Raw genomic sequence first — 27,466 nt, forward strand, 5'->3', positions numbered from 1 at the left:
TTGGTTCTTAATCCCCCTGTACTTCTTGTGATAGTTGTTGACACTGGGTTATTTTGCATTACTGGGTTTGGACAAAAGTTAGCCAAATGAGTGGCTCACTGGTTCTCCCTTTCCCGTTCTGCCTCATTATGTTGTGCTGTTTGCATTATAAACATCCCAGGGTGGTGTTTAAATCCAAATAAACAGAGTTGTCATGGCAATTAAAAGAAAATTGAGGAAGCACTTCTGTTCATGTATAATGCCTCATGTGATGCCACATTCATGGAAACGCTGTATATAGGTGGGATAATCTCACTTTTTAGAAGAAATAATGAAATCTGAGCATCACAAATAACTGCCTGGTGGTGATGGAGCAGTCGTCGCACTTATCCTTGTGGTCCTTGCAGCCTCCAGGAGCTCTGGGCGCACTGTGCAGCGTGTAGGGCAGGCACTGAGCCTTCCCGTCCATTTGTTTTATCTGGTTATTTATTTTTTCTCCAGACTGTAATGCTTGCCGTGTGATTTGTGGTGGGTCACTTCTGGTCTCTGCTCAGTAAATGAGCAAAACATCGCTGTTTTCTTCTCCTGACAGCACTGTGGCCATCAGCAGCTGACAGATGCTCGTAAAGTTAGGTCAGCGATACTCCACTGCCAGATGATTGTAGTTAAAGAAAAATTTATAACTGGAGAGAGCTTTTTTTAATTTTTTTTTTTTTATTATTTTATTCTTTGGGTATTGATTGATTGACTTTTAGCTGAAGCCAATACATTTTTGGACAGATGAGAAACAGATCTTTTGTGAGAATTCCTTGTGTGTCTGTTTGCTTTAAGAATGCTTTTAATACTTGGCTCAAAGGAATTTAATCCTTTTTTTTTTTTCTTCAGAAGATGATCATTTTATAGCATGTGGCACATTAAAGTTAATACAGGTATTCAGAGTGCATGAAAGGTTTTTTTGTATATATGTTTTTAACACAAAAATACCTTGCATACCAGCAAATGCCATCAGCTCATTCTCTCCCTTCACTCTGTTCTCAGATCATTTCAGTTGTTTAATCTTTTACAGACGTGCTTTCTTAAATTCAGGACCCTAACTCTATGGTTTATATTATGCTTCCATTTTCTTGGACGAATCTTATCTAAGAACAAGTTCATTAAATACGAACTGGGCAAATGCAAAGCATAACAAGTAATTAACGACAACTGTCTTAGTGCAGAGGTCACAGAAGTGAGGTACGTGCATGCATTAGAACATATCCTAAAATTTGAACATCAGGCTAGTTGCTGAAAATACTGGAAGGACTTGAGTATGAAGGACAGAAACACTGAACATGCAGCTGAATGAGGAGAAAATGCAAAATAAAACAGCGTGGTTGTATGCTAGCAGTGTACCTCCACTGGGACTGTTGGGGTCTTAATGCAGAAGTCATTTTCTGGAGTTTGAGCGTTGTGCAGAAGGCCAGGACAGGTATTTGCAGTGGTCTCTTCTGGCCTTCACAGCTCTGAACCGGGTAGCACTGGCCACGTGCTTCCAGCAATGTAGACATAAAATGTGGAAAGTCCTCGTTCTGGAGAGTTTGCAATACAACCAGGAGAGATGCAGAATAAACAGGATGCGCCAGAGAACTCCAGAGAGGAAATGACTGGGATGTGGTTGTTTGTGAAACGTTAGTCTTTGAGAGAGCTCTGTAGATTTATAACTGCTGGGCTTCGTGTGAGAAATGAGCTGAGAGGAGGACTCGGGTGGATGGAATAGTGTAGGGAAGAAGGAACGATGAGAGGCGTCATGCACCGGGAGGCTTGAGGAATGGAAACAGATCACAAGGCTGGGCCAGTTGGTGTCCTTGCTGGTGGAGAGGAGGCAAATGATTGAAGGTTTGTTCAACTGTAAAGAGGCCTGATTCGATCCAGGCTTTCATGGCATGGCCACTGAGGGAGGAGATGTGCACCCTGTACTGCATGTCCTGCCTGTGCCGAGCTCCAGTCTGTTCCTCTGCTCAGCCCAACTAACACCCAAATGATAAATAACATTACAGTCTGTATTGTTCTGTTTAAAATATCATTTAAACTGCAGGGATTCCACATGATAGATTCTTTTTTCCATGTGCAGTGAAAGCATTTTAAAGCAGTTAAAAAAAACATCCATACTAATTTAACTCTATAGATGCATTTATAAAAAGTATTGAGAGCAGATAAAGAAGTCTTTGGGAGCATGCCATTTGCTGCCTCCCATCAAATGCCAAAATTTGTTAGCGGATGAGGCTTTTGGATTTCTTCTCGGCAGTCAGTGGGTTCAGAGTGGTTTCTATCTTGTGATGCAGGATGTGAGATTCCTCTGGGTGCTGTAAATCTTTTAAATTTGTGGAGGGATGGGTTGCTTTAACTGGAAGGGATGAGCAGTAACACAGGCATGCTCCACCATTCCTTTCTCCTGCACTTTTTGAGTGACTTACAGAGATGGAAGAAATTGCAGTTTACCAGGAGCTGGTAGGTGTGAGCTATGTGGCCACTCCTGGAAACTAATTTTAAAAAACGAGCAGATTTGAGCAGTATCATGGTGCTGCTCAAGCTCTCCTTCCATGTAGTGGCCGGGTGTCTCAGCTCAGCTTTGCTGCAGCCCATCTCGCCGTGCTGGTGCAGGGCTGGTTTCCAGAATGTGCTTTTTGCTCCTGGACACTCCAGCCTAAATGATTCTATGATTCTAAATGATTCTGTGTCTGGAGGTGGGACTTTCCTGGTTTTGAGAGTCTGGAAAGCACCGCACTGATCACAAGTATTTATTTAAATGCTTTGTAAGGTTATGGGATGCTACTCCTGGTGATAATTCATAAATGCATGTGTGGGTAGGGCTTTTGCTGTTGTTAGAGAAGGTCTTGGCAGTGAAACCACAGTCAGAGCTGACTGTGGAGTTTACCACAATAGAGAGGATGTTGGGCCACTTAGCGAATACTCATGAGAAAACCACTCCAAAAAATTACATGTGTGTGCGCACCCCTTGTGACTCCAGTAACAGCCTCCAGTTGAGGTGAATCACGTGGGATTAAAAATCATACCTGTGCTGTGACTTTTTAGCTTCTCTCTTCTCTTGCTGCATGTTGACATTACGATAGGGGCCATATACATGTAGCATTTGTTTGGTTGTTGCCCCATAACAAAAAGGATTAAATTCCAGCCATTATTGATCTTAAGTTCTACATTATTGTCCCAGCTCTTCTTTTCACCTTCTCAAATAAGTGAAATACTCCATTATTCATGTTCCCCTCCGAATTGTAGTGGACAGTATGACTATTCAGTATCTACTGATCTTTGAAGTACTGTGCTCTGGAAGACCTCATGGTTGCAACGCTAACTCGGTCTTAATCAAGAATTTTGGATGAAGATCCCATTGCATTGCTCCACTGTGATGTGTGTTTCTCTGAGACCTGTGGTGAGTATGTAGTGCAGATGCTGCTGATGCAAGAGCTGTTGGCAGTCCTGTTCTCCAGCTGCCAGCTGCTTGGCAAAAGAAACAAAAGTCAAGGAATAGGCCAAAGCAAGGTCTGAATTGACTGTAAACCTGAAGAAATGAGTGATTTGTTTGCTCAGCTGGGAACTGCTGCCTTTGTCGTCCCTGGAGGTGGCAGCTGCCTCGAGGAAAAGCATCTCTGCAGCGTGGGTGAGGGCTCCCTGGAGAGGGAGAGGGACCTGGAGGAGGCTGTGGCAAGGAGTGAAGGGCTTTTGCAGCAATCAAGGTATGTCCTGGGCAAGGGTCTGCCTGCACCTGGTGCCCTTGCAGGAGGTTGGTGATTGCCAGGGCTCTGGCTGCCTCCTTGTGTTCACTGATCCTAATCTGACTGTGGTCTGGGGCCGTGCGTGGCATCCGCTTTCTCAGCTGGCTCCATGAGAAACAACATCATGTTTGTCCACAGCAATGACCCGACAGAGAGAGAGCTCGATAAAACTCCCAGGTGTAGAAATTCTCTTCATTTGGCCACCCTTAATCCTTCTGGAGAGCTGAGCAAGGGAAAAGCTTTCATTGCAGGTTCTCTCCCTGAAGCTTTTCCTTTTAGGTTTTCTTCCAGAGACACCCACTGGCCTGATTTTCAATCTCTAGCTAAAGGGAGAGCATTCATCATTTTAAGCAAGGCAAAAGTCCCATGGAACCGGTCAGATCAATCCGTCTGCTTTTTGCGAGAATAACAAAATTCAAATGAGACTTGTTATCTGCACGGCTTATATATTTAGGAGTTGGGTTAATTACCCTCATTAGCTTCATCTCTTGAAAGAAATGCTCTTGATCTTACCCCTTGTGCCAGAAATACAATCTGGAACGAGTCTGTGAAAATAAATAACACATTGATAAGGTTCACGCAACGACTTCTGAGTACTCCGATTCAGCAGCATCTGTCACAGTGACCGGTTCTGCCTCGCCTTGGAGGGACCCTTCAGATTATCTTTCTTGGACTTAAACTGGTAGGAGCTACCATTTAAAAATGCAGTCCACATGATTAAGAAGTATTGCTGTCTCTGATAATATTCAGTGCAGAGTACACTTGTCAGACACTGGAATCTATTTACTGAATTCTTTTCAGACAAGTCGTTTTTGGCACTTGGTAAAGTTTCCTTCCATGTGTCCTCAGTGGCTCAATGCTAATTTATTCAGAAAGGCTCAGCTCCAAATACATGAGACAGTATTTTCAGTGTTTCCTACTGTCTGGACAGCATGGTTTTTGGAGACTTTTTTCCCCTTCTTTCTCCTTTGTCCCCTTAATTTCCTTTGGTAAATGTATGATGATGGTGACACTAACACTGTGTACTTACAGTAAGTGACATTGTTTTGCAGTGGGAACATGGATCTCCATTGATAGCCTCTCCATTGGGAAACACCCAATAAGCTCATGGTATCAACACAACAAAATAAATACAGTCAAAGCACCTTTGACAAATGGCATCTCTGAATTTTCTATTCCTTAGCAATTCCTCTAGCCCTGAGAATACAATTAATTAGCTGATCTCAGCTGAATTGTCTTGAATATTTTGTTTATTTCTAACATCTGAATCAGTAGCAGGAAAAACGTAAGGAGAAAGGGATAGAAATTATAGGGTATGCAAGAATAGAGATTATTAGGTCTGAGTAGTCCTTTCATTTTTGTCTGACCTTGTGAAGGTGTGTAATCACTTGGTCCAAGCTTTGAGGTGGGAGTTGTTTCTCCTTTACTCCCTCTGCTTACTACCATAAGCAGTTCAGACATCTGTCTGTCTTTCTCTCAGCTTTACAGTACCTGATTGTTCATGGCAAATTAACAAGATGTTGACATTAAAATAAGGAAGTGCTTTTTATCTCTTACAGTGTAGGAAATCAGGCGCAGCTCTGCTGTGTCCTAGCACCACGCATGTTTTACAGGGTAACTTCCCTGTGTAGCCTGGCCACACTCTGTGTTTTCCAAGGCACCTGAGCTGCTCTGCAGCAGATGCTCAGTGCCAGTGGCCTTGTGGTAGTGTTGGGAACCTCAGTGCTGATCTCATGCCTGTACCTGCTTTTGTCATTCCTGAACTCTGTGTTCTTAGACCAAATTCCCTGCAGGTCTGATCGGTGAGGTGATCTTTGGGTGTGCCGGACCAGTCACGCATGTATGTGCAGCAGAGTTTGCGTGCCAGTGAGCCCTTGTGGCCACTCTTTAATTCAAAAAAATAAAAATAAAATGGTTGGAGGAGGTGATGCCCAGCTTTCTATGGTTAGGGCACTCGCTCATGGATAATTGGTGGGGAGGACATTGTTAAAGCCTGAATAGATTTTAATTTTTTTATTTTTTTTATGAGAGGGAAGCTTAGATGCATCCTATTAATTAGCTGTTGATGCTCCTTTGTTGCATCTGATCTGACTCATGCCTCCTCAGCTCATGTTGAAACCTTTGGCAATAAAGGTTTTCTTGGCCATGACAAGATCTTATTTTTTGGGAATCAGATCATTCAGATCAGTTAAGAATGTGAATGAACCAAAGCCTTCAAATTTAAGGAGCTCCTCCAAAGGTGTCTGTTTCTCACTGGGGGATCTCTTAGCCAGGGAGAATGTGTTACTAAATCTGTCCTCTGGGTTTGGTAATCCATGGGAGATCTTCCTCACCAACCAGGTTTGAGTTTGAAGAAAAACAGGCAATTAAGTGGGGAGGCATTGGTTTCACCTGCCTACCGCAAAGAGCTGGTTGGTGTCCTCCCAGTAAATTACAGCTTGCAGGAGGCAGTGATTCATCTTCACAGGCACAACAAGTGGGAGAACACTTGTTTGGCTAAGGCAATATTCAGGCCTGTTTGCACACTTATTATTTTCTTGTAGAAACTCAGGAGCAGATTGGCACATGGTGTTTCTCCTAAAGCCTCCAAAGCTTTAAAAAAGGAAATACTTTTCGCTAGTATTTGCGTGGGCCCATGGTCAAGCAGGTCATGGATGCAATGCTGTTGAAAACGGATCTTCCTTGCGATGTTCCCAGGTTGCTTTTTAATTGCATCACTTCCCTGGTTCGCTGGTGCTGCCATGTAGATGGGAGCACAAAAGCAGGGCACCACAGTGGCCCTGATGGAGGTTGTCCTAATCCCACCTCTGGCCTTAGCTCCTCATGGAGGAAGCCCTGGGTGGTCACATCAGTCCCATTGCAGGTTTCTCCATGGCACAACAGGGATGACGCTGGTGACCTGCGTGGTGCATGGGGATGTGTCAAGCTTTAGGTAAATGAGAGTAGCATGTGGGAAGGGATGCCAGCCAAGCGTGGTTTGCTGTTGAAATGCTTGTTTCTTACCTTGTGACTCCAGGGCCATGAGAAAGCACACGTACATGTGGGATCCCAGTGCAGGGACCAGCAAAACCTGGAGCAGCCTGGGCTGGGAGTCCATCACTGTTGTGGAACCCATGGCCTGGGCTTGTTTTGATGGTGTGTGATGAGCAGAGGAGCATCACAGAAACCATGCAGGACCTTGAAAGTAAGTGTGGCTGTTGGGAAAATAGCCACAACAAGTGGGATTAAACCCTAGGAAGAGGAAACTGGCCTTATTCACTACTGATTGATGAGCAAAGTGAATATGGGCCTCTGAATATCATGATGTGATTTATTAGTAATCACTTCCATAGTGTTTCTCATCTATAGATCTTAAGTGGCAATTAGTATGAAGGCGAGAAAGTATTATTCTTATTTTATTGAGGCACAAAGACATCAAATGACCTGCTGCAGGGCATTTCATGAGTCAGTGGTAGGGTTGGGCATAATGCATGCTTTGAGGAGGATAATTTTTGTACGGTTGGTTAGTGTCTGCCGGTGCCAGTTGTGTATGTGATTTGGTTAATAATTGTGAACATGACTTGAAATTTTATGGAGTTGTTCACTGATTGTGGGTCGGAGCATTGCCAGGACTTGCTGACGGTAGCGGCTAATTCATGCTAATCTGTAGGCTTGGTATAGTTTAATCTAATTCATCTCAAGTAACGTGTTTCTCCTTCTAAATTCCAGTGACCATTTCCATTGCTCCAGTTAACGAATAGGTACCTGTGTGTTTTAATGGGAAATACGAAAAACCCTTCAGCCCTTAACAGCTCTGCAGGTGTCCCAGCTCTTGTGAAAGTAGTCTGCTGTCTTCTAGAAGCACACAGCTTATATTGGAGCTGTTTTTCCTCCTTGTCCAATTAAGCCAGATAATTAAATCTCCAGTTTTAGTCATAGCCTGCATTTTTAATCCTGTAACTGAGCTCAGCCTGCCACAGGAAGTTCTCTGCATTTCTCAGCACAGCGGATCCCTGGTAAACATGGCATTAAATCCAGTCCCATGCTGCTTCTCCGTATTCATCTGTCTTTGCTTGGCCCAGTACTTTTATGCTGGGTGTTTCCTGTGCTAATGGTTATTTTATTTAAATGCCAGATGCACTGTGATTATACTTTTAGCTGAAAGCGTCAGGAACTTTTATTAAGTGATGGATTTAGTTACATGTACTTGATGTTTGGAGCACAAGCACAAAGCATGTTTCGACTGAAGCTGCCTAGACCTAATTTGACAATCAAATAATAAGCTGGAGGTTTCAGGAGTGAAATGGCAAGATCTCTTCAGCAATACTAATCATTTCCTTGCTTCTGCATTCATCACATGCCCTTTATTTGATAGGAGAAGGTTTTAAATCACCCCTTGTGCTTTACCTGAAGGGTATTCTGCAGTTGCTGAGTGTAGGTGCGGTGGATGACGTGAGCTGAACTGAAGAACTTGCACCTCTGATGAGCTTTCCACGGTGATGCTTAATGAATGTGATAAAGCACGCAACGTTTGAAGGTGCTGCAAATAATCCTTCACTTGGGAAGTAAAGAAATGCCAGACTTCTCTTCCTATTTCAATGTGTGCCTTGAGCTCCGTAATACAGAAATGGGGAAGAGCAAGAACTTCTTGAAGAACTTCCTGAAGAACTTCAAGAACTCTTTCCTTCTCCATACCTGTAGCATCTCTGTACAGATGTTGCTTTTGGAAGTTGATTTTTATAGCTCTTTACTAGCTTCATTTTCAGCTGAATTTGCTGTGTGAGAGGGGCAAAGCTATACACAAGAGACTAGTTAAAAGGAGATGTGCAAAAAAATAACAGTACAATATTTGGATTGCTTTCTAACACTTGAAAACGAAGGCTCAGATTTCTTAGTTCTTAGTCGAGCTCTTTGCTCAGGTCAAACTGAGGCCATGAATAAACTGTGTTGGTAGGATTTTTCCATGTCTGTACGGAAGAGACAGCACTTGTCAGGAGAGCACGTTTTTGAGCAGTGGCGGTTCTTTGTCTTGCCTTGGGTTGCTGTGTGTAACCTCTCATGTTTCTGTAATTCCTGGAGCAAGTAGGGACCCTGTCTGTTGTTAATGTTCTTTGTACTGCCCAAACACTTTGGTAGATGTGGGAATCATCACGTGAAGCCCATGCGGGACCTGTCTGAGGGCAGGGAGTGCTGCCCACTAATGCTGGGTCTGTGTGTGTGCCTGGGTCACCTCCACTTCCAACATGATGCAGGTCAGGATGGACATTTGCTAGACTGTGCTCATAATTTATGCTAGATTCGTGCCATACGCAGAAGGACAGATGATAACTGACATCATGGCCTTCTTAGAGCACAGAGCTAATCCTTCAGCTTTTTTTTTTTTTTTTTTTTTTGGACATTGACCTGGCAGGAGCTGTTGGTAGCTCTGCGGTTGGTGCAATTCAGATCCCATTTCATGTGATCTAACACTAGATTTGCTTTCTTGCTAGACAGTGGCTTGAAGAGCAGAGTTAATTAGGCTGTGGGCAGGCCCATGCAATCGCGGTTGGACCGCACGAATTCAGCTTGGACATTTCATCCTGCAACGTAGGTGTGTCTGCGATCGCCGTGTCGTGGTGTTTTCAGCTCCGGTGTGCGTCATGCAGGAGCCCTTTCGCCACGTCAATATGACAATTGCTGTGATACATGGGGCTTCGGTATGTTTATTAGGCCTCATTGATTACTGTCTGTTCTGAAGACAGATTGTTAATTAGCACAATGGATTGCCAGAGTGGGGGTGTGTGTCCTGTGTGGTGCTGGTATGGTCTGCTATCACATCTGGAAGAGATTCAAGGAGGGATGCAGCTGTCAGCCGTGTAGTTAAGAATGAGGTAGGGTCAGCGATACAGAGTGAGGCTTCTTGTCTTTTAAAGAAAAAAAAAAAAGAGGGTTTAAAGCAAGGACAGAAGTACAAATAAGAAATTAAAAACTCTCCCAGTTTTTAGGACATCGTTCCAAATGGGCAGTGCTGTTAAAGTAAGAGTTGGCTCTTGTGCTGTGTGTATTGGGAGAGAGCTTTCAAACAACTGTGTCGGTATCTCATGCTGTTTCTTTCCAGTTTTTTTTTCTCTTTTTTTTTAAGGAATGCTGTCTTCTCCCTCTCCACTTATTAACTGTTTTCTGTGAGGAAAAACCTCAGTGCAGATCAGTAGCTCAAAAAAGCCTCTGCCAAACCATAACTTGAAGGGATTGTATGCTGAGGATTATTTTTTGCTTCCTACTTATGGTGATTTCAAGGCTTTTGCAAGCTGCGGGTACAGCTTGGTGATACCGTGCTCCTCCAAAAAAGAGACGCCCTGATGCCTGGTGTTCAGGGTTACAGGGAGGAAAACACCTGGAAAGCCTTCTCTGTACATGTGCCGAAAATAATGGGTGACCTCAACACATCCATGGGACTCTGCCCTGTGCCTCTTTGTAGCAGCTCTGTTCCAGGGGAGAAACATCTCCGCATTCTCTGCAGGAGAAAGGCAGACCTGAAGCATAGCTGGGACTAATGGGATCCCGAGCTGAACTTTGCAGCTTCGCTGTACGCTTGCAGCACACTGACCGAAGCTCTGCGCTTCGTGGATGTGCCTGATTGCAGGGTGTGTCATTGATTTGTTCTGGACAGTGGCAGCTTCTCTGACTTCACTGCAGCTTTTAAAAAGGCAGGGGTTGCGTATTTTTTTTGTTGCAAAATGTGTTGACTGCTTCATCACTGAATATCCTTTCCTTATTTTTTTCTGGAGGAGAAAGTTAATCCATCTTTAGTTTAGGCACTGTAGCTTGTGCGTCCTGATTTTACAGAATTAGAGCTACAATTTAACTCTTCTAAAAGTAAAATTCCACCATTTGAGTTATACAGGTGCTGTTCATATTATTTTAAAGAGAAAATGTAAGAATTTGAGCATCTCCCTGTAGTTACTCAAAATTTGCTGTCGTGGATAAAATTGGAGGGAGGAGGAAAAGCCAGATGGAGCCAGAAGGTGATCAAAAGTCCAAAAGGTCTCAGAAGCCCCTGTACCTGGGAGGGCTTAAAAATGGAACACGGATGTCAAAAGTCCCTTTGGTGCTGTCAGATGTGCCATCCCCGGAGTTCAAAGTACTCTGGAGCTGCAGACAAAGCAGCCTGAACCTGGGAATGGTGTGGGTTGGGAGCAGTTTGTAACTATAAATTGTCACTTAATTTCTGTGTTGTTATTCCCATCCAATTAAAGTCATGGCCATTGAGCTAAAAGATGAGGCTATTTGATTGGATTTTGGGGACCGTAATCACTGCTGTGATGTTCCTGCCTGGAGGCAGGGACTCGCGAACAGATCTTTCCAGTAGGAGGATTATGGCTGAGGCAGGAGTGCTGGGTTTAAAGAAAGAAAAGTTTAAAGCTGTCATATAGTGGTTTCCACTCGGATGAAAAAGCAGAGGATTATAAAGCTTTCTTTCTTTTTTTTTTTTTTTTGGGTGGGGGGGTGGAGGGGGGAATAGCATTGTTACAGGACTGAAATGGAAAAAATCATTCTCCAGGAAAAACCCTCTTGGGACTTGCGTTATGAAAGGATTGTTCCCCACAAGTATGGGGTGAAGCGAGCTCTCAGAAGGCATTTGAGGCAACTCTCAGGGGTGTATGCCTCCAAAATTTTCTTCCTGTGAGAGTTTTATTTCAGCAGAATGGGTATTGAAGCTGCTCTGGGGATCAGAGGGGGCAGCTCTTTGGATCCCCAGCAATGTTGAGACCCCTCAGAGTTCGGTCCGCAACCAGTAACTTTGTAAAATTTTTGTTGTTGTTTTTGTTTTTTTTCTAAATATCCTCATTAATTGTGTTTTGGACCCTGGTGCTTTATGCACAATGGTCTCTCCTTCCATCCCTGCTGAGGCCTGGAGGTGTTTCTCGCCCCTAGCAAGAAGTAATGTCAGGGCCTTCAGTGCTCCCTCAGAAGGGCTGATGCATTTAATCACAGTTGCTGTAAAGTGTCTCCATGTTGTGATTAAACTTGATTTCTGTGTGTGGTAGGGTTTTGAAATACCACCTTTGTGAAAACAGCTCCCTTCTGGAGTGCATGTGCCTCTGGAGATAAAGATTTAAGGATGCCTGTAGAGCATTGTGAACTGGACGGGTAACTGCTGTAAGTATTAATTGTCACAGAAGGAAATGTTTTTTCGCTAATTGGCAGAAATGGCTTTAATGAGATAAAGCTGGGTTGGACTACTGCGTAGCACAGGCTAGGCTTAGTGATAACCCCAAGCATAAACCACACACATACACATCTGCTTTGGAGAAAGTAGAAGTTGATGCTTCACTCAGGTTTTTCAGCTCTAATTGAATTACCAGGGGTTTGTGAAAAGCTGTGGGAAGGCTGTTGAGGAGCACTGGGAGCAGCACAGCTTGAGGACCTGAGCTGGCTGGCATCGCCAGGGTGGGTGTTTTGGAAGAAGCCGGGTGTATCCCCATGAATTTGCGTGGAACGGGTAAGGGAGCAGGTATGTAGAACGGGGAGGCTGCAGGAGCTGTGCAGCTGGTGCTCACCCCTCCTTTGTGCTGCTGGTGGGGAAGCAGCAGCTCTGCCCCGAGCAAACCTGGACCCTGCTCTTTGCTTCAGACAGCTGCAGGTCCCAGCTGGCACAAAGCCAGTGAGGCTCCTCCAGCCAGGGATTTCTGCTATTAGACCGAGTGTGTATTTGCTCTTTATATTCTGCTTTTAAAATTCGAAACTTTGGACAGAAGCCTTATAACGCGAGCCTGTTTCTCTGCGGACATTAGTCTGTTGAGACACTTGGCAGGAGAGCAGAATATTTGAATGTGTAGTAACTTGCTTTTTCATTTTATAAACCCTTATGTAAACACATTGTTTGGATTGTTGGGAATGGGTTGTTTAACTTTTCTGTCTACACTTTGAAAAACAACAAGAAAAAAAGACTGAAAGGAAAAAGAAACAAAACACTACTTACTTGCCTGGTGTGTCCCTGTAACACTTTCCAAATGTAAAAGCCTCTTAAGAGCAGGAATATTATTTATACTGCATTTATGAAAAGACTGATCAAAGCAGCACGACTGTGCTCAGCTTTATTTAGCATCAATGACTGTATTAATGTCAGAGTGCTTTATTATTTTAGTGAATTCAGAAGTTGTGGGCTCTGCAAAGTGTAAAGCTAGCTAAGGCTCTAGTGCATTTATATCGCATTATGTGCCATGCTATCGCAACCCGCTTTGTGCTCTGATGTGCTCTGATGGCTGCACTTCTTTGCTTACTGTCTGAAAAGTCTACTTTTTGGGTATTGTCTTTTTTTGGTGGTGGTGTTTTTTTGTTCCCCCCCAGCCTTGCTGAAGGATGTTGGGAATAGGGCAGGTTTGACCTTGGTGCAAGTGCCTGAGTTTTGCTCAGCAGGGCCGTGCTGATTCTGGCTGCGTTCAGCTGAGTGGCCAACACTCCCTGCACACAGGTGGAAGGAGGTTAAAAGGCATTTGTGTGCCCCGACTCATCATGCCCAGCTGCTACAGTCAAGCAGTTCCCTTGGCCACTGGCCACACTGTGAAAAGGCCAAGCAAAAACAGACTCACGAGAAGCCCAAATGCTCAGCGGAAAAGGTGAGGGTAATTTCTGCTGGTTCCCATACAAGCGTGACACCATATACTGAAATTTTTTCATGTCATGGTTGTATAGGGGACAGAGTATGGAGAGAGGATGCAGAAAGTGTGTAGGGATGGATAATTGAAAGGGTTAATTCTAAAACAGTAGTATGCCAACAAGCTGTGTGGCTGGTTAGAGCCTGACTCTAACAGGCTGATCAGATCAGATCCCAAACCAGAAATCTCTCTAAAAAACTTAACGTGGGGTTTTATGAGTGCTATTGTCTCTCTGTCTGTATAAATGGTAGGGAAATGGCTTTTGTTTTGTCCTGTGAACAGTGGCTATGAATGGAAGCTGGCAGCACAGCCCAGCTCTGAATATCGCTGGCGTGGGACAGCAGCCTTTTGACATGGCATAGTTCACTGTTTTGTTTTTGAGATTTCTCCTTTTGTAACTGCTGGTCACGTTGGTGGTCAAAGCAATGCTGCTTTTAAAGCAGACAAAAGCAATTCCTATTCATTGGGCAAGTTTGAAATAGTTTTTTCCCACGTTTTCTGGACTTGTGAGGTTGGCTGTGATTTCCCCTCCTCCGGATGGTCACGTTTCTCACTTTGTGAATCAGGTACCATTTATATACCTTCACTAGGTTACCAGGGAGGGTGTCTCTTTTTTTCCTTTTTCTTTTTTTTTTTTTTCCTTTTTCTCCTTTCTCTTCTTCTTTTCTCTCCTTTAACTGTCTTGCCCAGCTGTAGTGTGGCCTTAGTGCCTGCTTGGAAGTAAAGATGATGGGTGAGCCTGAAAATAATTGGTGATTGATTCTTTCCTAGACCCGTCTTCTCTCAAGAGCAGTTCAGTAAATGAGGGGAAACTTAGATCTGCTTACATCCTTCAGTACTTCAACTCAGAAAACCCTTAACTGTTTGTCCAGCAGCCTTAACCAGCAAGCCTGGTATCATTGCCATGGCTAGATTATTTGTATTCCAGTAGCGATGGTGTAACTGCAATTTCTAATTTACTGTACAGGCTTCAAGGAAGTGTGCCGTGCTCGGTGCATGCTTACTGTCTTTCACATACAGCTAAATCTCAATTAGCAGGCGTAATGAGAAGCTGGCTTGGATAAAGCTTAAAGCTGGGGGACAGAACTCGTGTAACCTGGGTGGTGAGAGCTTAGATTGTGCGTTCATATCCATTCCTCCCCGTTGCGAACACTGGTGTGCCTAGGGCAAGGGTGGCACAGCGGGCCTGCTGCCTGCAGGCAGGGCTTGGTTGTGGTGGGACAGGGCCTGCCTAATCCTCAGCCTCTTCACACCATGCATGCCCCCCCCCCCCCCCCCCCCCGTGAAAGGATTGAAGGGCAGCCCTGGACACAGAGCTGCCGGTCCTGCTCCTGGTGCTCCTTGGATGGTGCCAAGGCTGTTGGAGCTTTATTTTGGGGGTTCTTGTCCTCAGCAACTGCAGTTGGATGCTTGGCAGCAAGTGTCCGAAGTGGCCCTGCTTGTTCATCCATATCCTCCTTGCACAGCTTTGGTGTGAGAGATTAGTTCCCTGTTGGTGCTGTGAAGTCATGATTTGAATTAACGTACTCCAGGGCATTTCACTTTGAACTCACTTAGTGTGAATCGTTGACCAGCAGCGAGAAACCTCTGTGATGTGGCTGCCAAGGACATGTTAGCAGATACTGAGGTGTGCTGACAGGGTACGATGGGATGAGTGGGGAGACCCTTGCCACCTCCTTACTTCTACTGAGCTTCTACTGCAGGCCTCAGTGCTCACCTGGGGATTAAATGCAGGGCCTGGCACGCGAGTCTTCAGCAGTGGGTGACCCCTCCTGGAGGTGCCATCAACGACACAGAGCAAGTGTGCAACGCTAGTCATGGCTTCCCTAGGTTAAGGGCCTCCTTTTTGAATCCTTTCTGACTGGGTCAGTGAATGTACTAAGGAAATTAGTAAATTGAGTAAATTATTAAGTCAGTAAATCTAATAGGGATTCAGGGTCTGCCCTCCCTTCACTGAGTCTGAATAATGATGATTATATATGTGTTTAAACTGCCAAGTTAGGACTTGCATCCAGACTGCTGCTTCAGGCCTCATGTCCTGGCTTTTAGCTTCTGGTCCAGATCCAATACATTAGAATTAATGCATGTATATTGGCGAGGCTAAATAGACCTTAAAATATGGCAGATATTAGTGAGATATTGGTGGGTTCTGTTAACAGTTCTGTTTCATATATATATTCCTAGAGATCTCAATTTTGAGGTAAAATTTAATAAACCAGAGGAGGTAACAGGCTTTTATGTGCAGCAAATGGCTTTTGTGACCTATTTTCAGAGAGAGCTGGAAGTTTACGCTGGGGGCTACTGGGCAGTGCTGCTGAGGCCCCATCACTGTCTTCCCATCCAAAGAACTGACTTAGAAGGAGAGTAAGAAGAATGTATTAGCTAAGTTTAAACGTGAAACTGAATAGTGCAAAATAGATAAATAAATTTGGTGTAATAGCTGTTTTCTTTGTAGGGCCTCAACTGTTAGGTAAGTCAGATGGCTGTTGCTCCGCTGAAGGCAAGTCTGTTTAGGTGGTAAATTTGTCCTGAAGCCCTCCAGGGCTTAAATCTTTATTTTATTTTTTTATTTCTCAGATTGTGAAAGTAATCCCGCTTGCAAACTGAAGTTTGCCTGTGGCCAGTCTTCTAAGGCATCGACTTTGAGTGTTGTCCAAGGCTAATTAAATCAAGGAGTATTGATCAAAGAGTTGGCTTCCTGCTTTGGCTTTGTGTTCTCCTCGCTTGAGCAAGGCGCTGCCTCGCTTCCCTGGTGTCCGCTTATGTGTTTAGGAGAACCAGAGGAGGAAAGAAGAACTTGTGCTTCTCATCCCTTGCAAAGAATGTGGAAATGCTGGGGAGGATTGGGGCCATGCACAGAAAAAGGCTGGGGTGACCTCTAATGTGGGAAGATATGTTGGGATTTTCAGGGGGCAGGAACATCTGGAGAGCTGACAACATCTTTCTCGGTTGTTTGCCAACGCATTTCAATACGGTCCCTGCCAAAAACTTCCCCAAAGTTAGGGGCTTTAGTCAGAGTCGCTACAAGGAGGGCTTTGTGAGCACAGTGCTGCCTCTTGTCCCCTCTTGCCTCCTGGTAACATGGGCAGCTTAGGCCAGCACTGTTTTGGGGAACAATGTCTTGCATGGAAAATGTCATAAGCACAATAGCAGGGCAATTCTGCTCGATTGAATGAAACACGAGGTGGCCAACAACACACTGGGACAACAGATCCGGTACGGATCCAGTCCCACTGAGGTGATAAAAATCTTTGTTTTACTACATGTAGTGTAGGTGTCTTATGTGTATAAAAGATAGCCACAAAATCCAGTAGGATGCAGCAGGTTTAATCTCAACCTTTTGCAGGTTGATAACCGTTCTGTAGGATTTTTAACTACCCTATAGCTTTTATCTGTATCATTGTCCTGTGTTAAATGCCAACTGTTACATCCTCTAGCATCTTAAATTTAATAGCTACTCTGTTAAGCATCCCTAGACCCCCGACTTAGACCTGGCACCGATACTGATAGTAACCAAAACCAGGCCCCCAGCACTTCTCAGAACTGAGTCCATTAATATTCTGTAGTGTGTGTTTCTAATATATGTTACGTATGTGTGGGTGCTGTAGTATCTCAGTCATGTTTATGACCTCATCTCTGTCCAATGCATAAAACATATGGTACTTGTATGGCATCCATATGAGTAGTGTTTATGCATATGTATCTGTATGTGTATATATTTCTGTATTTGATCCATGTGAGAGCAAATTTCTCAGCCAAAAAAAAGTTTGTGGGAGAATAAGTGCTACCATATTTCAGAGTAAAGGTTGTAGCAGGCTAATTTTAAGGTTTTGCATGCAACATATGAAGCTGTTAAGAGTGCCCCGGTGTCAAGATAGGACCAAATAAAAATGGGAGAATCAACAGGTGCATGTCCTGTGGCTTTGGTGTCTTTCTGGTTTTGTTTTTAATACTTCAGTCCTAATGCATAATGGTAATAGGGTGGGGGGGGTCACCATCAACATGGAAATGGGACGGGATGGCAATTAAGATGGATGTGGGTCTTTTGTTTCTGGGTGTGTGTGTGGCTGCTGAAGTGTTGTTGTGCTCTGTGGCAATTTGTTAAGATTATCTGCTGTGCATGCGACTTTCATGAGTGCGGCAAATGGAGACAGTGTGTTGAGATGCTTCTCGTTTGATGAAATACCAGCAAATAGGATCCATGAGTTGGCTTTATCTTTGAACGCAAGGTAGGTGGGTTTTTTTGGGGGGTGGAGGAAGGGGAGAAATATTTCTGTCTGTAATGAAGTTACTACTGTGATGAATTGATTTAATTTTGGATTAAAAAAAAAAAAAAGCCACTTTGTTGCAGAAGGATGGTATTTAGGTGGTGAGGAATGGAAACTAGAAGTCCCTGGGGCAGCTGCTGCTGTGCTGGGTGCTGGGGCTGATAGGCCCAGTCCTGGACAGGCTTGTGCCTCCCTCCCAGTGAATGGCAGAGCATGCCCAAAAAAAGGCTGCGCTCTCCTCTTGGCAGGGCTTCCCTAAGGTGGCTTGGAGCCATCCCTGCACTCTGGAAAGGAAATCCTGGACCTTTGAGGCAGGTGGCAAAGTGTCCCTTGCTTTCGGTGGGGAGGGAGTGGGGTGGTGAGATCTTGCTGCTGGAGTTTTTGGACTTCAGTGGGCTGGAATAGCCTTAGGGCTGCTCTAGCATATGGTGGGTGGCTGTGGCTGTTTTGGGAAGATTGAAAATAGCGCTACGTTGAAAAGCCCATGGCAGAGTTGCTTGGCGCACACATTTACAGCTAATATTTCTCTGGCATTGCAAATGGGCTAACGCCCTTTTGCATTGCTAGAGGAGCAGAAATGTCCTGTGACAGAAATGTGATCCATCCCCCCAGCTTGTCCAACAAAAAACATTTTGTTGCTAAACAAAAGGCTTTCTTAAGGAATATACAGATGCTCAGACTGAATTTGTGCTTCTCTACGTGGGTTGAGTCACTGTACTTGTTTTTAATAGAGCCCCTCCGGATTTATGTGGCTGCTGCTCAGATTAAACTCTGATCCAGCGTGTGAAATAAAATGCAGTAGTTGTGCACTGCTGCTGTCCTGATACTTGCAGGCAGTTGCTAGTTAAAGTCTGCTTCTGGCTTTTTTTGTGTACAGGTAGTAGTTAGAAAATGCGTTACGTAGCATCCTTGCTTCTGGTTACACTGACAGCATGTGCGTGTTGCTACTTGTTATTTATAAGCAGATCCAATACCTGCTATCTTGTTGGTTTAATTGAATTCAGTCTTAATGTGAGAACATGCTGACAAGTCCAATCAATACTTTCAGTGAAAGTTTAGCAAAGGGGGAGGGAAGGAAATTAGGTAAATAGCATGTTATAAGCTGGTAATGGAGTAGTTGTGATGATGTGTAATGGGAATTTTTAGAGTCCCCTTGTTAAGATGCAAGTGTTATTTTCCCCACAGCTGCTGTCAGGTCCTGTCCCAGCGTTCAGAGCTGTGGTTTCAAACACCTTTGGAGCAGGAGGTGGCGATGCCCTGCATGGGGCTTCTGCCACCACTGGTGGCCCTGTGGGTACTGCAGCAGGAGAGGGACCTGACCTGGAGGGGAGTGAGCACGGCTCAGAGTGCTCAGATGTGTACCTGCTCTTCTCTGCTGTAGGTCAGCCTGTAAGCTGCAGCTGGACTGGAGGAGCAAAAGTCGAAAGGGGAAAGGAAATGTCTTTTCTTGTGAAGCTTTTTATTATTATTTAAGTAGCAAAGGCTTATCTGCCAAATAAACCTGCTCTGTAAGAAGCAGGGATGGGCAGAAACTCTTGGAATTAAAATCTGTGAGGCTTGCAGTGTGCGTCTCTGGGCTTTGCATATCTTGTGGGGTTTGTAAAGTTTGGTTTCCTTGAGAGCCTATCTGCATCTACACGGGAGGGTTTGCCTCTGGCTAGTATGCATTAATTTAAACAAACCCCCTGTCCTATAAAAGTTGATCTGCAACAGCTGCACGGCTCTTTTGTAGTACAGCAACTGTTTCTTACCTTTTTTTTTTTTAATTTCAGCTTCTGTTTGTTTTCAGCATCTTCTGGTGTGCGTGTGTGTCTTCCATCCCCTCATGCTCTCACTGTTGAATATTCAAACTCTCAGTCTGCACATGGGCTAAAAAATATTATTGCTTTGAACTAGCAAACAAAGTGAGTGAATTTCCACATCCGCTGTGGGAAAGGAAAATACTGTTTGAAATATAATTTGGAGCCTATAGGAAAATGCATCTGATGAACAGTTTGTGCTAATTCTATAGCTTTAGTACCAAGGCATCAGCTCTCTTATCGTCAAGAGTATTTCATGTAAGCTCTGTATTTTAATAGTAACTCAGTGTGGCTAATTAGTTTGCAGACTCTTTGAAGAAGCCGATGCACTGACTAAATAAGCTCTTATTTTTTCAAAGCAACTAAAGGCACTCTTAATTTCGAGAGCAGATAGGTGTAAAGCTGCCTTCACTTTGCATGCTAGGAGCCAATGTGAAGCCTGAGCACGCTGATATATGCTCGGCGCTTGCAGTCAAGTTTACTCAAGCACTGTCTGCTAAGGCTGCTGCTAATGTGCTCGAGGGAGGTTTCTGGGTCTTTGGCACAGTAGCACAGCATAAATTTGTGCCACTGGGCTTGATGTGTCCGGGAGGAGGACGCCGTGTAATGAATGCTCCTGCACCATTGAAGTCGGTGGCAGTATTATCAATCTCTTCACTGTTTGCAGGCAGGTTCAATCCAATAATGAAGAGCAGCTTTGAGTTGCTAACCAGATGACATGGCTAATCCTGAAGCATGCATAAAGGGGCCGCAGTTATTAGGAGATTTGTGGCTTTGAAAGTTCTGATTCCCTTAGTACAGTTTGTTAATGGCAAGGATTTGTGGTAAGTGAATAATAGATGAAAATCATCAGAAGGTTTGCAGGGGATTTCTTGTGACGTGGTGCTGCTCTGCCTCATGCCAAAGCTGGAGAAATAACCTAAAATAAATTAAAATAAACGTTCAGCCCTGTGGGCCCCATCAGCACAAATGTGCTTCCTAGCCCCGGGGCAGGGAAGCTGGTTGCCCGCGTCTTTTCCGCACCGTGCTCTGCTTTGCTCCGGGAGGTGTTTTCCCTGAATCGACCAAAAGGCCCCGGTTTTGGAGGGGTGCTTTGTAGCTGGCAGAGTGCTTACAGCACTCTGGGAAGTCTGTGTTTAAATCCAGTAAAACTTCTCTGCAGTGGTTGACAAGTTAAAATCATCTGCAAGCAGTAATCTATTGGCCCTCCAAGGAGGGCATGTCTCCATCTTGTGTTGCACAACAGAGTGAAAGTTAGGAAATGTTTATGGCTGCTGCCATGCGTGTTCGTTAATTCTTCTCTCTCTTTTGGCCTTGTGCAAACTCGCTGCGGTGAAAACAGAAAGTGAGGATGTAATTAGAAGCTGATTTTTTTTAATGCGAGCATCCAAGAGGCAGGCATGCTGCAGAGAGGCACATGTATATCTGGCATCGCCCAGCTCCTGCCTCTGCAAACTCTTTTGCTGCTGTCTCCTGGCTGTGGCTCCTGTATTGGGCTTGCGTGCGAGGTGTGTTGAGGGGTGACACCCCAGGTGTCCCCTGGGCTGGGGTGATCGACTCAGCCAGGGTTGGTGCCAGCCTTGGTGTCTTTCACATCCAGGCTCTGTCTGGGGATGCAGGGAGCTGCAGGGCCATGCACCGGTGGCTGAAGTGCTTGAATTCAGAGCCATGTGCTCATCTGGGCAAAAATAACCCCAGCCAGGGAGCTCCGATGGGAGATGCTTGTGCTCACAGGGAACTGCAAAACCTAATGAATGCAAACACAGTTCTCTTGCTGTAGAGAGGGCGAGCCCTTTATTCTGGCTGGATGTCAGGAATACCAAAGCTGCGTTTGGGCAGCAGGAGAGGAAGGGCTTGGTGCTGTGGAGGGAAGCTGCTGAGCCAGGGGGAGCTGCCTTGTAGCCGGGGACCTGTCGCAGCAAGCAGAGGAAGCACAGCTCAGCAGCCGCATCGGCAGGGATGAAAGCCATTCATCCCTGGGATTTACTGTGTGCACAGCCTGTTGTCACAGCCAAGAACAAAGTAGCGATGTTAAATAGCTAAATAAACCAGCCGTCCCCGCAGGCGATGGTCCTCAAAAGACAAAAATGTCCTTTGCAAAAGCGGCTGTGAATTAAGGGAAGTGTTGATGGCCTCGCGGGATGGGGGGACCATGCTTGGTCAAGTGCAGTCCATGTGCACGTCTGTGTGTGTGAGTTCAGGCTCTTTTTCCCTTTAAAAAATTTTTTTTTAGCATCTGGTCAGGTCATACTTCCAGGCTTTTCCCCTGCACTAACACAGGGTTAGGGTTTCCTTTTTTGGCTTTTAGTAGAAAGCTGAATTTCTCACCTCAAGTACGTGCTTCTGCCTTCTTGAGTTTTGTGGTCAAACAAGATGATGTGGGGATGCTGAATGCCAGGCACCAGCCCCCCTTGGGAAGGAGGCAGCAGCTGATGAAGTAGTTACCACTTCCAGTATCGTGACAAATCCTGGAAAACACAAAAAACGGAGTGGTCTTTTGGAGGCAAATAGCCCTTGTTGCCAAAATTGGCCTCTACAAGTACATAAGTCGTGAATTTGATCCATCCATATCTGCCCCAAGCCAGCATGGGGTTATTTGAAGCTTGGCCTCTCCCTGTTTATAGGGATCGTCTCGGAAGCTCAAGCAAAAGCCTTGAAAGTCTCTTCTGCCCCAGCATCCCGCTTCCTGCTGCAAAATAGACTTGATTAAATTTTCTGCCTCTCCCTTTCATTGCTCACAGACATCTAAAACCTTCACTGCTCAGTGGAAAGAGGTACTTTGGGAATTACAGCTAATGTTGAAACCTAAAGAATGTGGTTTGCCAAAACAATGTTGCAGATTTTTTTTTTTTTTCATTTAAAATATTGCAAAACTTTCCTGCTGGCATAAAAGCTCTTTCAGTGGGATGTGTGCTTTTTCTCCTCCCTTTTGGGCAATTGTGATAACTCCTGCATAGGGAAAAATAGGAAGCTTTATCCCAAAGGGGTGACCTCACAGCACTGGAATAGCTTGGGTGTGAATGGGGATGGAGGTGAAGGGCTCTCCACATCTCAGCAGCTCTCAGCTAGGGAGGAGAGGCAGCAAGGGCTGCGTTCAGGGCAGGGATCCTGCGCACAGCAGGTTTTGAGTACAAACCCTTTCTCTCAGCATTCTCATTGCTGCCTGATGAGAATGGAAACCAGGAGCTGTATTTGCAGGGAGGAAGAGGGGAAGGTGTGGGCTGGATGATTAGCAAGACGTAGAAGCAGTTGTTTTAAAGGGGGCTGATCCTAAAGTAGCACGGAAGAAAGGTGGAGAGCCCTGGAAATAGGGTGGCAAGGGGTGAATTGCATCAGCGAGATCTGGGCACTCAGGATGAAGCAGGAGAAGTGCTGTGATCTGCGTGAATGTTGTACACATGTGGGTGGCCTTTGACCCCTTCCTTGTTTCTTAATGTGAGGCGTGTACGCTTTTCAGTTTGGTGATTTACTTTGCAAATGTGAACTTGTTTGCGGCTTCAGATCTGGAGCAAGTCTTCCACCTCGGGAGGAATGCAGCAGAAAAGGAAGGCGACTGCCATGCAAGATTGAAGACTTTAAAAATAAACAGTGTGAAAATTGATCTGGAATAAAGTCAAATCGTTATTGACATATTCTCTTGTTTTGAAAGTCAAAGTTCCAGTGCCTCATCGCTAACATATCTGAGATTTGTTTTCTAATTCAGAAGTATTGTTTTAAAAAAGTAAATAAAAAAAAGTTGAATATCTGAGCTAACGACAAAAACCTGCCTCTCCGCGATTAACAGCAGTAGTGCCAACACTTTGGGTGCTGCCCTGTAACTTACTGCAACTACTGCAAAAAGTAAGCAAGGATTTATTTGTATTCCAGTGTGTGTGCTCAGCGTGCTCTGCAAACAAGTCTTGTCTGGCTGGGTCCTTGTGCTTCTCGTGAAGCAGAAAATCATGCATGGACCTAATTAGACGATAGCCCCGGTCTTTGCAAACTTCCCTTGGATTAATACATTAGAGAATACTCTAGTAGTGGTTAGAGGCCTGGAGCAATTACCCAGTGTCTGTGCTAAGCAGGATGTAGCCCAAAAGAGAGTGGGTCTGTAGGATGAAAGTGTTGTGCTAGAGCTGACCTCCACATCGTGGTTGGTTTTGGGGTTGCTTTAGGGTTAGCTCAGCTGTGGTCCCATGGGCTGGACGCAGATGGGCATCATCTGGAGCATGGCAGCAGGAGTGCAGGGAGCGTGCTCCTGGCATGTATGTGCTGCTTGAAGTTCACCCGAGAAGAACCTGGTGGGAGCTTGGAGAGTGCCCAGCTCTGCACAGGAACAGGGAACATGAGATTTGCTTCCGAAGTTCATTGGCATGTGCTGAATTGAGCAGTAGAGAAACCTTATTGATGATAGCCCTTGATCATGGAGGTGTTGGGAGGGAAAGGGGTTAACAGGCGCTCTACAGATTAAATAATTCCCTTGCTTTGCAGTTTTTGGCCATTTTTTTTTCCTCTGTCCGTTCCACAGTGACAAGGCTGTAGAATAATATAATGCAAGGCTGCCCCATGCCACATCAGAGTCTGGTAAAGCATTGCCTGAGGAGGACAGGCAAACCCAAATCAAGACATTCTGGAAAATAAATGTATTTGGTGAAAGCAGGGCAAGGAGAAACCTTCTGTGCTGGTGACAGCACTTGTATTTGGATACGGATTTAAGGGGATGACTGCACGCATTCACCCCTGTGTTACAGGGTTACAATAGGAGTCTGAGTTTATGCCCTCTTGCTGAAAGTGTTAAATTGCTCAGTTTTCTCGTAACTGGAAATGATGTTTGTGAACAAGGCGATGTGTCTAGCTAAATGTGCATTTGCAGGAGAGCTGTGAACTAACAAATTGGAGCATTCAGTGCCATGATGGTTGGACTGAGTTGGACCACTTCTGCTTGTACTCTCTGACACCAACCAAAGAAAAAATAGAATTTGTCAGCTTAATCCTCATTATCCTGTCTCTAGGACTCAAACCCTAAAAGCACTGTGCGCTTTTCTGTCTCTTGGGACTCTCAGATGCAATTGTGGGAGTTGTGTGTTTAGTAGGATCAGCTCCTTTGTAAAGCTTGAGTCCAAAAATCTCTGCAGCCTAAATGCAACGTCACTCCTCTGTTCTGCTAGCAGAGCCAATAGATCAGCAAATCCCAGAGGGTTTTGTGTTATTCACTGGGGACAGATGACTGCAATTGCATGATCTGTTAGGTTGAGGATGTCTGTCAGAGCTCGGGGAGGTGTTTCTAGGTGCAAAGGGGCTGTGCAGCTCTTTGGATGTTGGTGCTGGGAAGGGGGAGAGGCTCACTATGGCCACCTGTGTCCTTCATCCATGTGCTGGCTGTTCTGGAGGTCCCTGCTTTGCTCACAGCTCTCCAAAAGCCCTGGTTGTGCTTCTGAGGCATCTTTACAACATGCAGGGCAAAACCATGCTTTTGCTCTGTGCTAGCACCATTGCAATGATTTAACCTCTCTCCTTTCCACACCTGTGATGTGGATGTGATTTAGCTGGGCTCTGCTGTCTGTGGGGAGCATGCCTGGCCTTTTAATTTTAGAAACCAAAGGTATTTGGCTGCTCAGCTGGAGCGAGCCAGTACTTCTATCCGGAGCCTGCATAGCTCCACCAGCCTCTTGCTTTCCTGCCCCAGCCCGTGCAGGAGTGCTTACTGCTGGGAGCTGGGTCGGGCTGGGTTAGAGCTCCCTGTCTGGAGGTGTGAGGTTTTGGGTGTTTGCTTTGGGCTGGGTTAATTTAAAGCTGGATTGGTTCCCTCATCGGGTTCATTTGTACGGTTGCCCAAATGGTTGTGCCGGCAGCCAAACAGGATATGGGGTGGGAGGAAAGCTGCGATGTTTGGTGTTGGCTGATTGCGGATTTAAGGTGTTTGTGAAACTGTAATGCCGTGGCTTCGCCGCCCTAGACCTTGCAGTAACTCTGTGGGGTAAGATGTGCTGTTGGCCCTGTTTTTTTTTTTTTTTCATGGAAAGGCTTGCATGGAGTGCTGCAAGGGATCTGTAGAGCAGCAGGGTAAAGAGGAATTGAGTTCTCCCAAATTCCAAGCCACATCACGGCATCGATACCAGGCAGAGTGAGATGTCTCACCAGCCTTTAGTCATAGTCCCATGTCGCAAGGCTGAACTGAGTCTTATCCTCCAGTGAAAGCCACAAGTAGGCAGTGAGTCTGTGGAAACACAGCAGCAGCCCTCTGCTCCCTCTTCACGTCTTCCCAGAGCTGGGGATTTCACGGCGAGCCTGGGCAAAGAGATCTTGCCTGGGGCCCCTGGCAAGGCTGGCAGGGGCTGTCACAGGCTTTGAATGTTTGTTCCGGTTGGTCTTAAATTCTTATTGCTTTGGTTTCCCTGCTGAGCAATGAAGAGCAGACCTTGACCCGTGCATTTGCTGATACTGTTGCTTCTCTGAGTTTGTGGGGTGGTGGTGTCCGTCCCGACAGCAGCCAGCCTGAGGGCAGCTCAGACACCTCCAAGATGAGCATGAATGCAGTGTGATGCTCGAGGTTACCAGCAGTCTTAATCCAGGGGAAGGATTGGGTCTAATCAGCACCAAACATGATTATACTGGCTTATAAAAGGCCACAGAAAAATACCTCTTAGATTTAACTTCCAAATTAGCTTTCCCTTCAAGGTTTCAGTAAGTCTTGTTGCATTCCTTGCTTTATATTTAATAGTCAAAACTATGCCATAGATGAAGTAAAAGAACGCAAACACAACAGAAAGCCAACACTTTAGCTATGCTGAGTTTAAAAACAAAAACAAAAAAAACCACACACAAAACCCAGCATACCTTAGAGAGCTGCCACTGAGGTGAGGCTCTGGGAGGTGCTGCCTAACCCTGGCCACGAGCCGAGGGCTGGGAGCTGCTTGTCCTCCTAAGGGAGGTGGGAGCCCTGCTGCGCACCCCGGGCTGTTTGAATGCACTCCCTGGATGTTTTTACATCTCTCGGCTCCATGAGTGACTTTTCCCATGCCGTTTCTGCCTTTCCCCCTGCTTATTAAGGCAGGTAGAGAACATCACGTCCCTCGTGTGTGCCATCGCCCGCAGAGCCCAGGACAGGACAGGGCTTGTCGGCGGTGAGACGCTGGCTTGAGCGCTGCCTGGCTCCTTCCTGGCTCCCATAGCTGCAAGAGCGCCTGCAAGAGTGTGTTAAAATAGCAGCTGTGTTTACAAACGCCGTCGGTTTCTACTGAGGTGAGTTGTGGACGGAGAGCAGCGTCCTCAGGGGAGGTGGGTGGGAAGGTGGTAGCAGGCGGTCCCGGTCCCTGCAGCCCCCCGGGACGTGCCCCAGCCCCGATGTGAGACCTCTCGCAGGCTTGGTTGCAGCAAGGTTTGCCTGGGCTTTTGGAGCTTGGTCATCAGCTTTGGCTGCGTGTGTTAATGCAGGCTTGAACCCTGCTCAAAGATGGGGAAGCCTGTAAAGTGTCCCCTGGTATTTGCCAAAATTTGCCCTCAACGGGCTGGGTTTTCTTGCATGGTGACAGCACTAAGGTGAGGGGAGCCACTTGCCCTTCGATCAGTCACTATCTATTAGTCATTAATTTGCCCTGACTTACCTGAAAAGCAAGTTAGCTCGTTTGCCTGTGTCATGGAGAGAGGGTTTGTTAATTTTAGCTTTTAAATCCCCCTTGGGGCTGGAGGCTTCAGTTCTGCAGGGATCTGCTCTGCTCTTCATCCTTCCAGCTTGGAGAAGATTGGGGTTTCAAGATGTTTTACCATGCCAGAGTCTTTCAGAGGAGAGTATAAAAATTAGTGGTCTGTCCGTCCTGCTAAGGACATCACAGGTCCCCAGGCAGGGACTCGGAGAGCGGTCGGCTGGGCTGGAATTCCTCCTCTGTGTCCTGGTGAGCTGTGCTGTGGGTTGGCTGTTGGGGTGTCAGTGATGCTCTGTGGATGTTGTTTCCACTGTATTTTCTGATCTATGGGGATGAAAAGTTCTGTAGAAATGCTAAATAGTATTATTAGTGTAAAATAAACATACTTCTTCAGTATTTCTGGCCTTAAAG

At 45.5% G+C, this 27,466-nt stretch overlaps 1 protein-coding gene across 14 annotated transcripts in view; it reads left to right on the plus strand.

The window, feature by feature from the left end:
• Positions 1-27,466, plus strand: part of PDZD2 (PDZ domain containing 2) — a gene marked incomplete at its 5' end in the record, with an annotated part of 198,081 nt that overhangs the window by 96,970 nt on the left and 73,645 nt on the right. Inside the window, 2 exons of one of the 14 annotated variants that reach the window (XM_083818846.1) lie at positions 6,329-6,446; positions 6,613-6,681. The exons of 8 other annotated variants lie outside the window; for them this stretch is intronic. In XM_083818846.1, the coding sequence (XP_083674972.1) occupies positions 6,385-6,446; positions 6,613-6,681 (131 nt within the window). Of the gene's footprint in view, positions 1-6,328; positions 6,447-6,496; positions 6,682-11,235; positions 12,223-12,263; positions 13,328-26,501; positions 26,655-27,466 lie in introns of those variants that run through there. 5 more of the 14 variants (XM_083818845.1, XM_083818836.1, XM_083818837.1 and 2 more) reach the window with 5 other exon arrangements.

Source organism: Anser anser (genome assembly GCF_964211835.1).
Source record: "Anser anser genome assembly, chromosome: Z".
NCBI classification, from domain to species: domain Eukaryota; kingdom Metazoa; phylum Chordata; class Aves; order Anseriformes; family Anatidae; genus Anser; species Anser anser.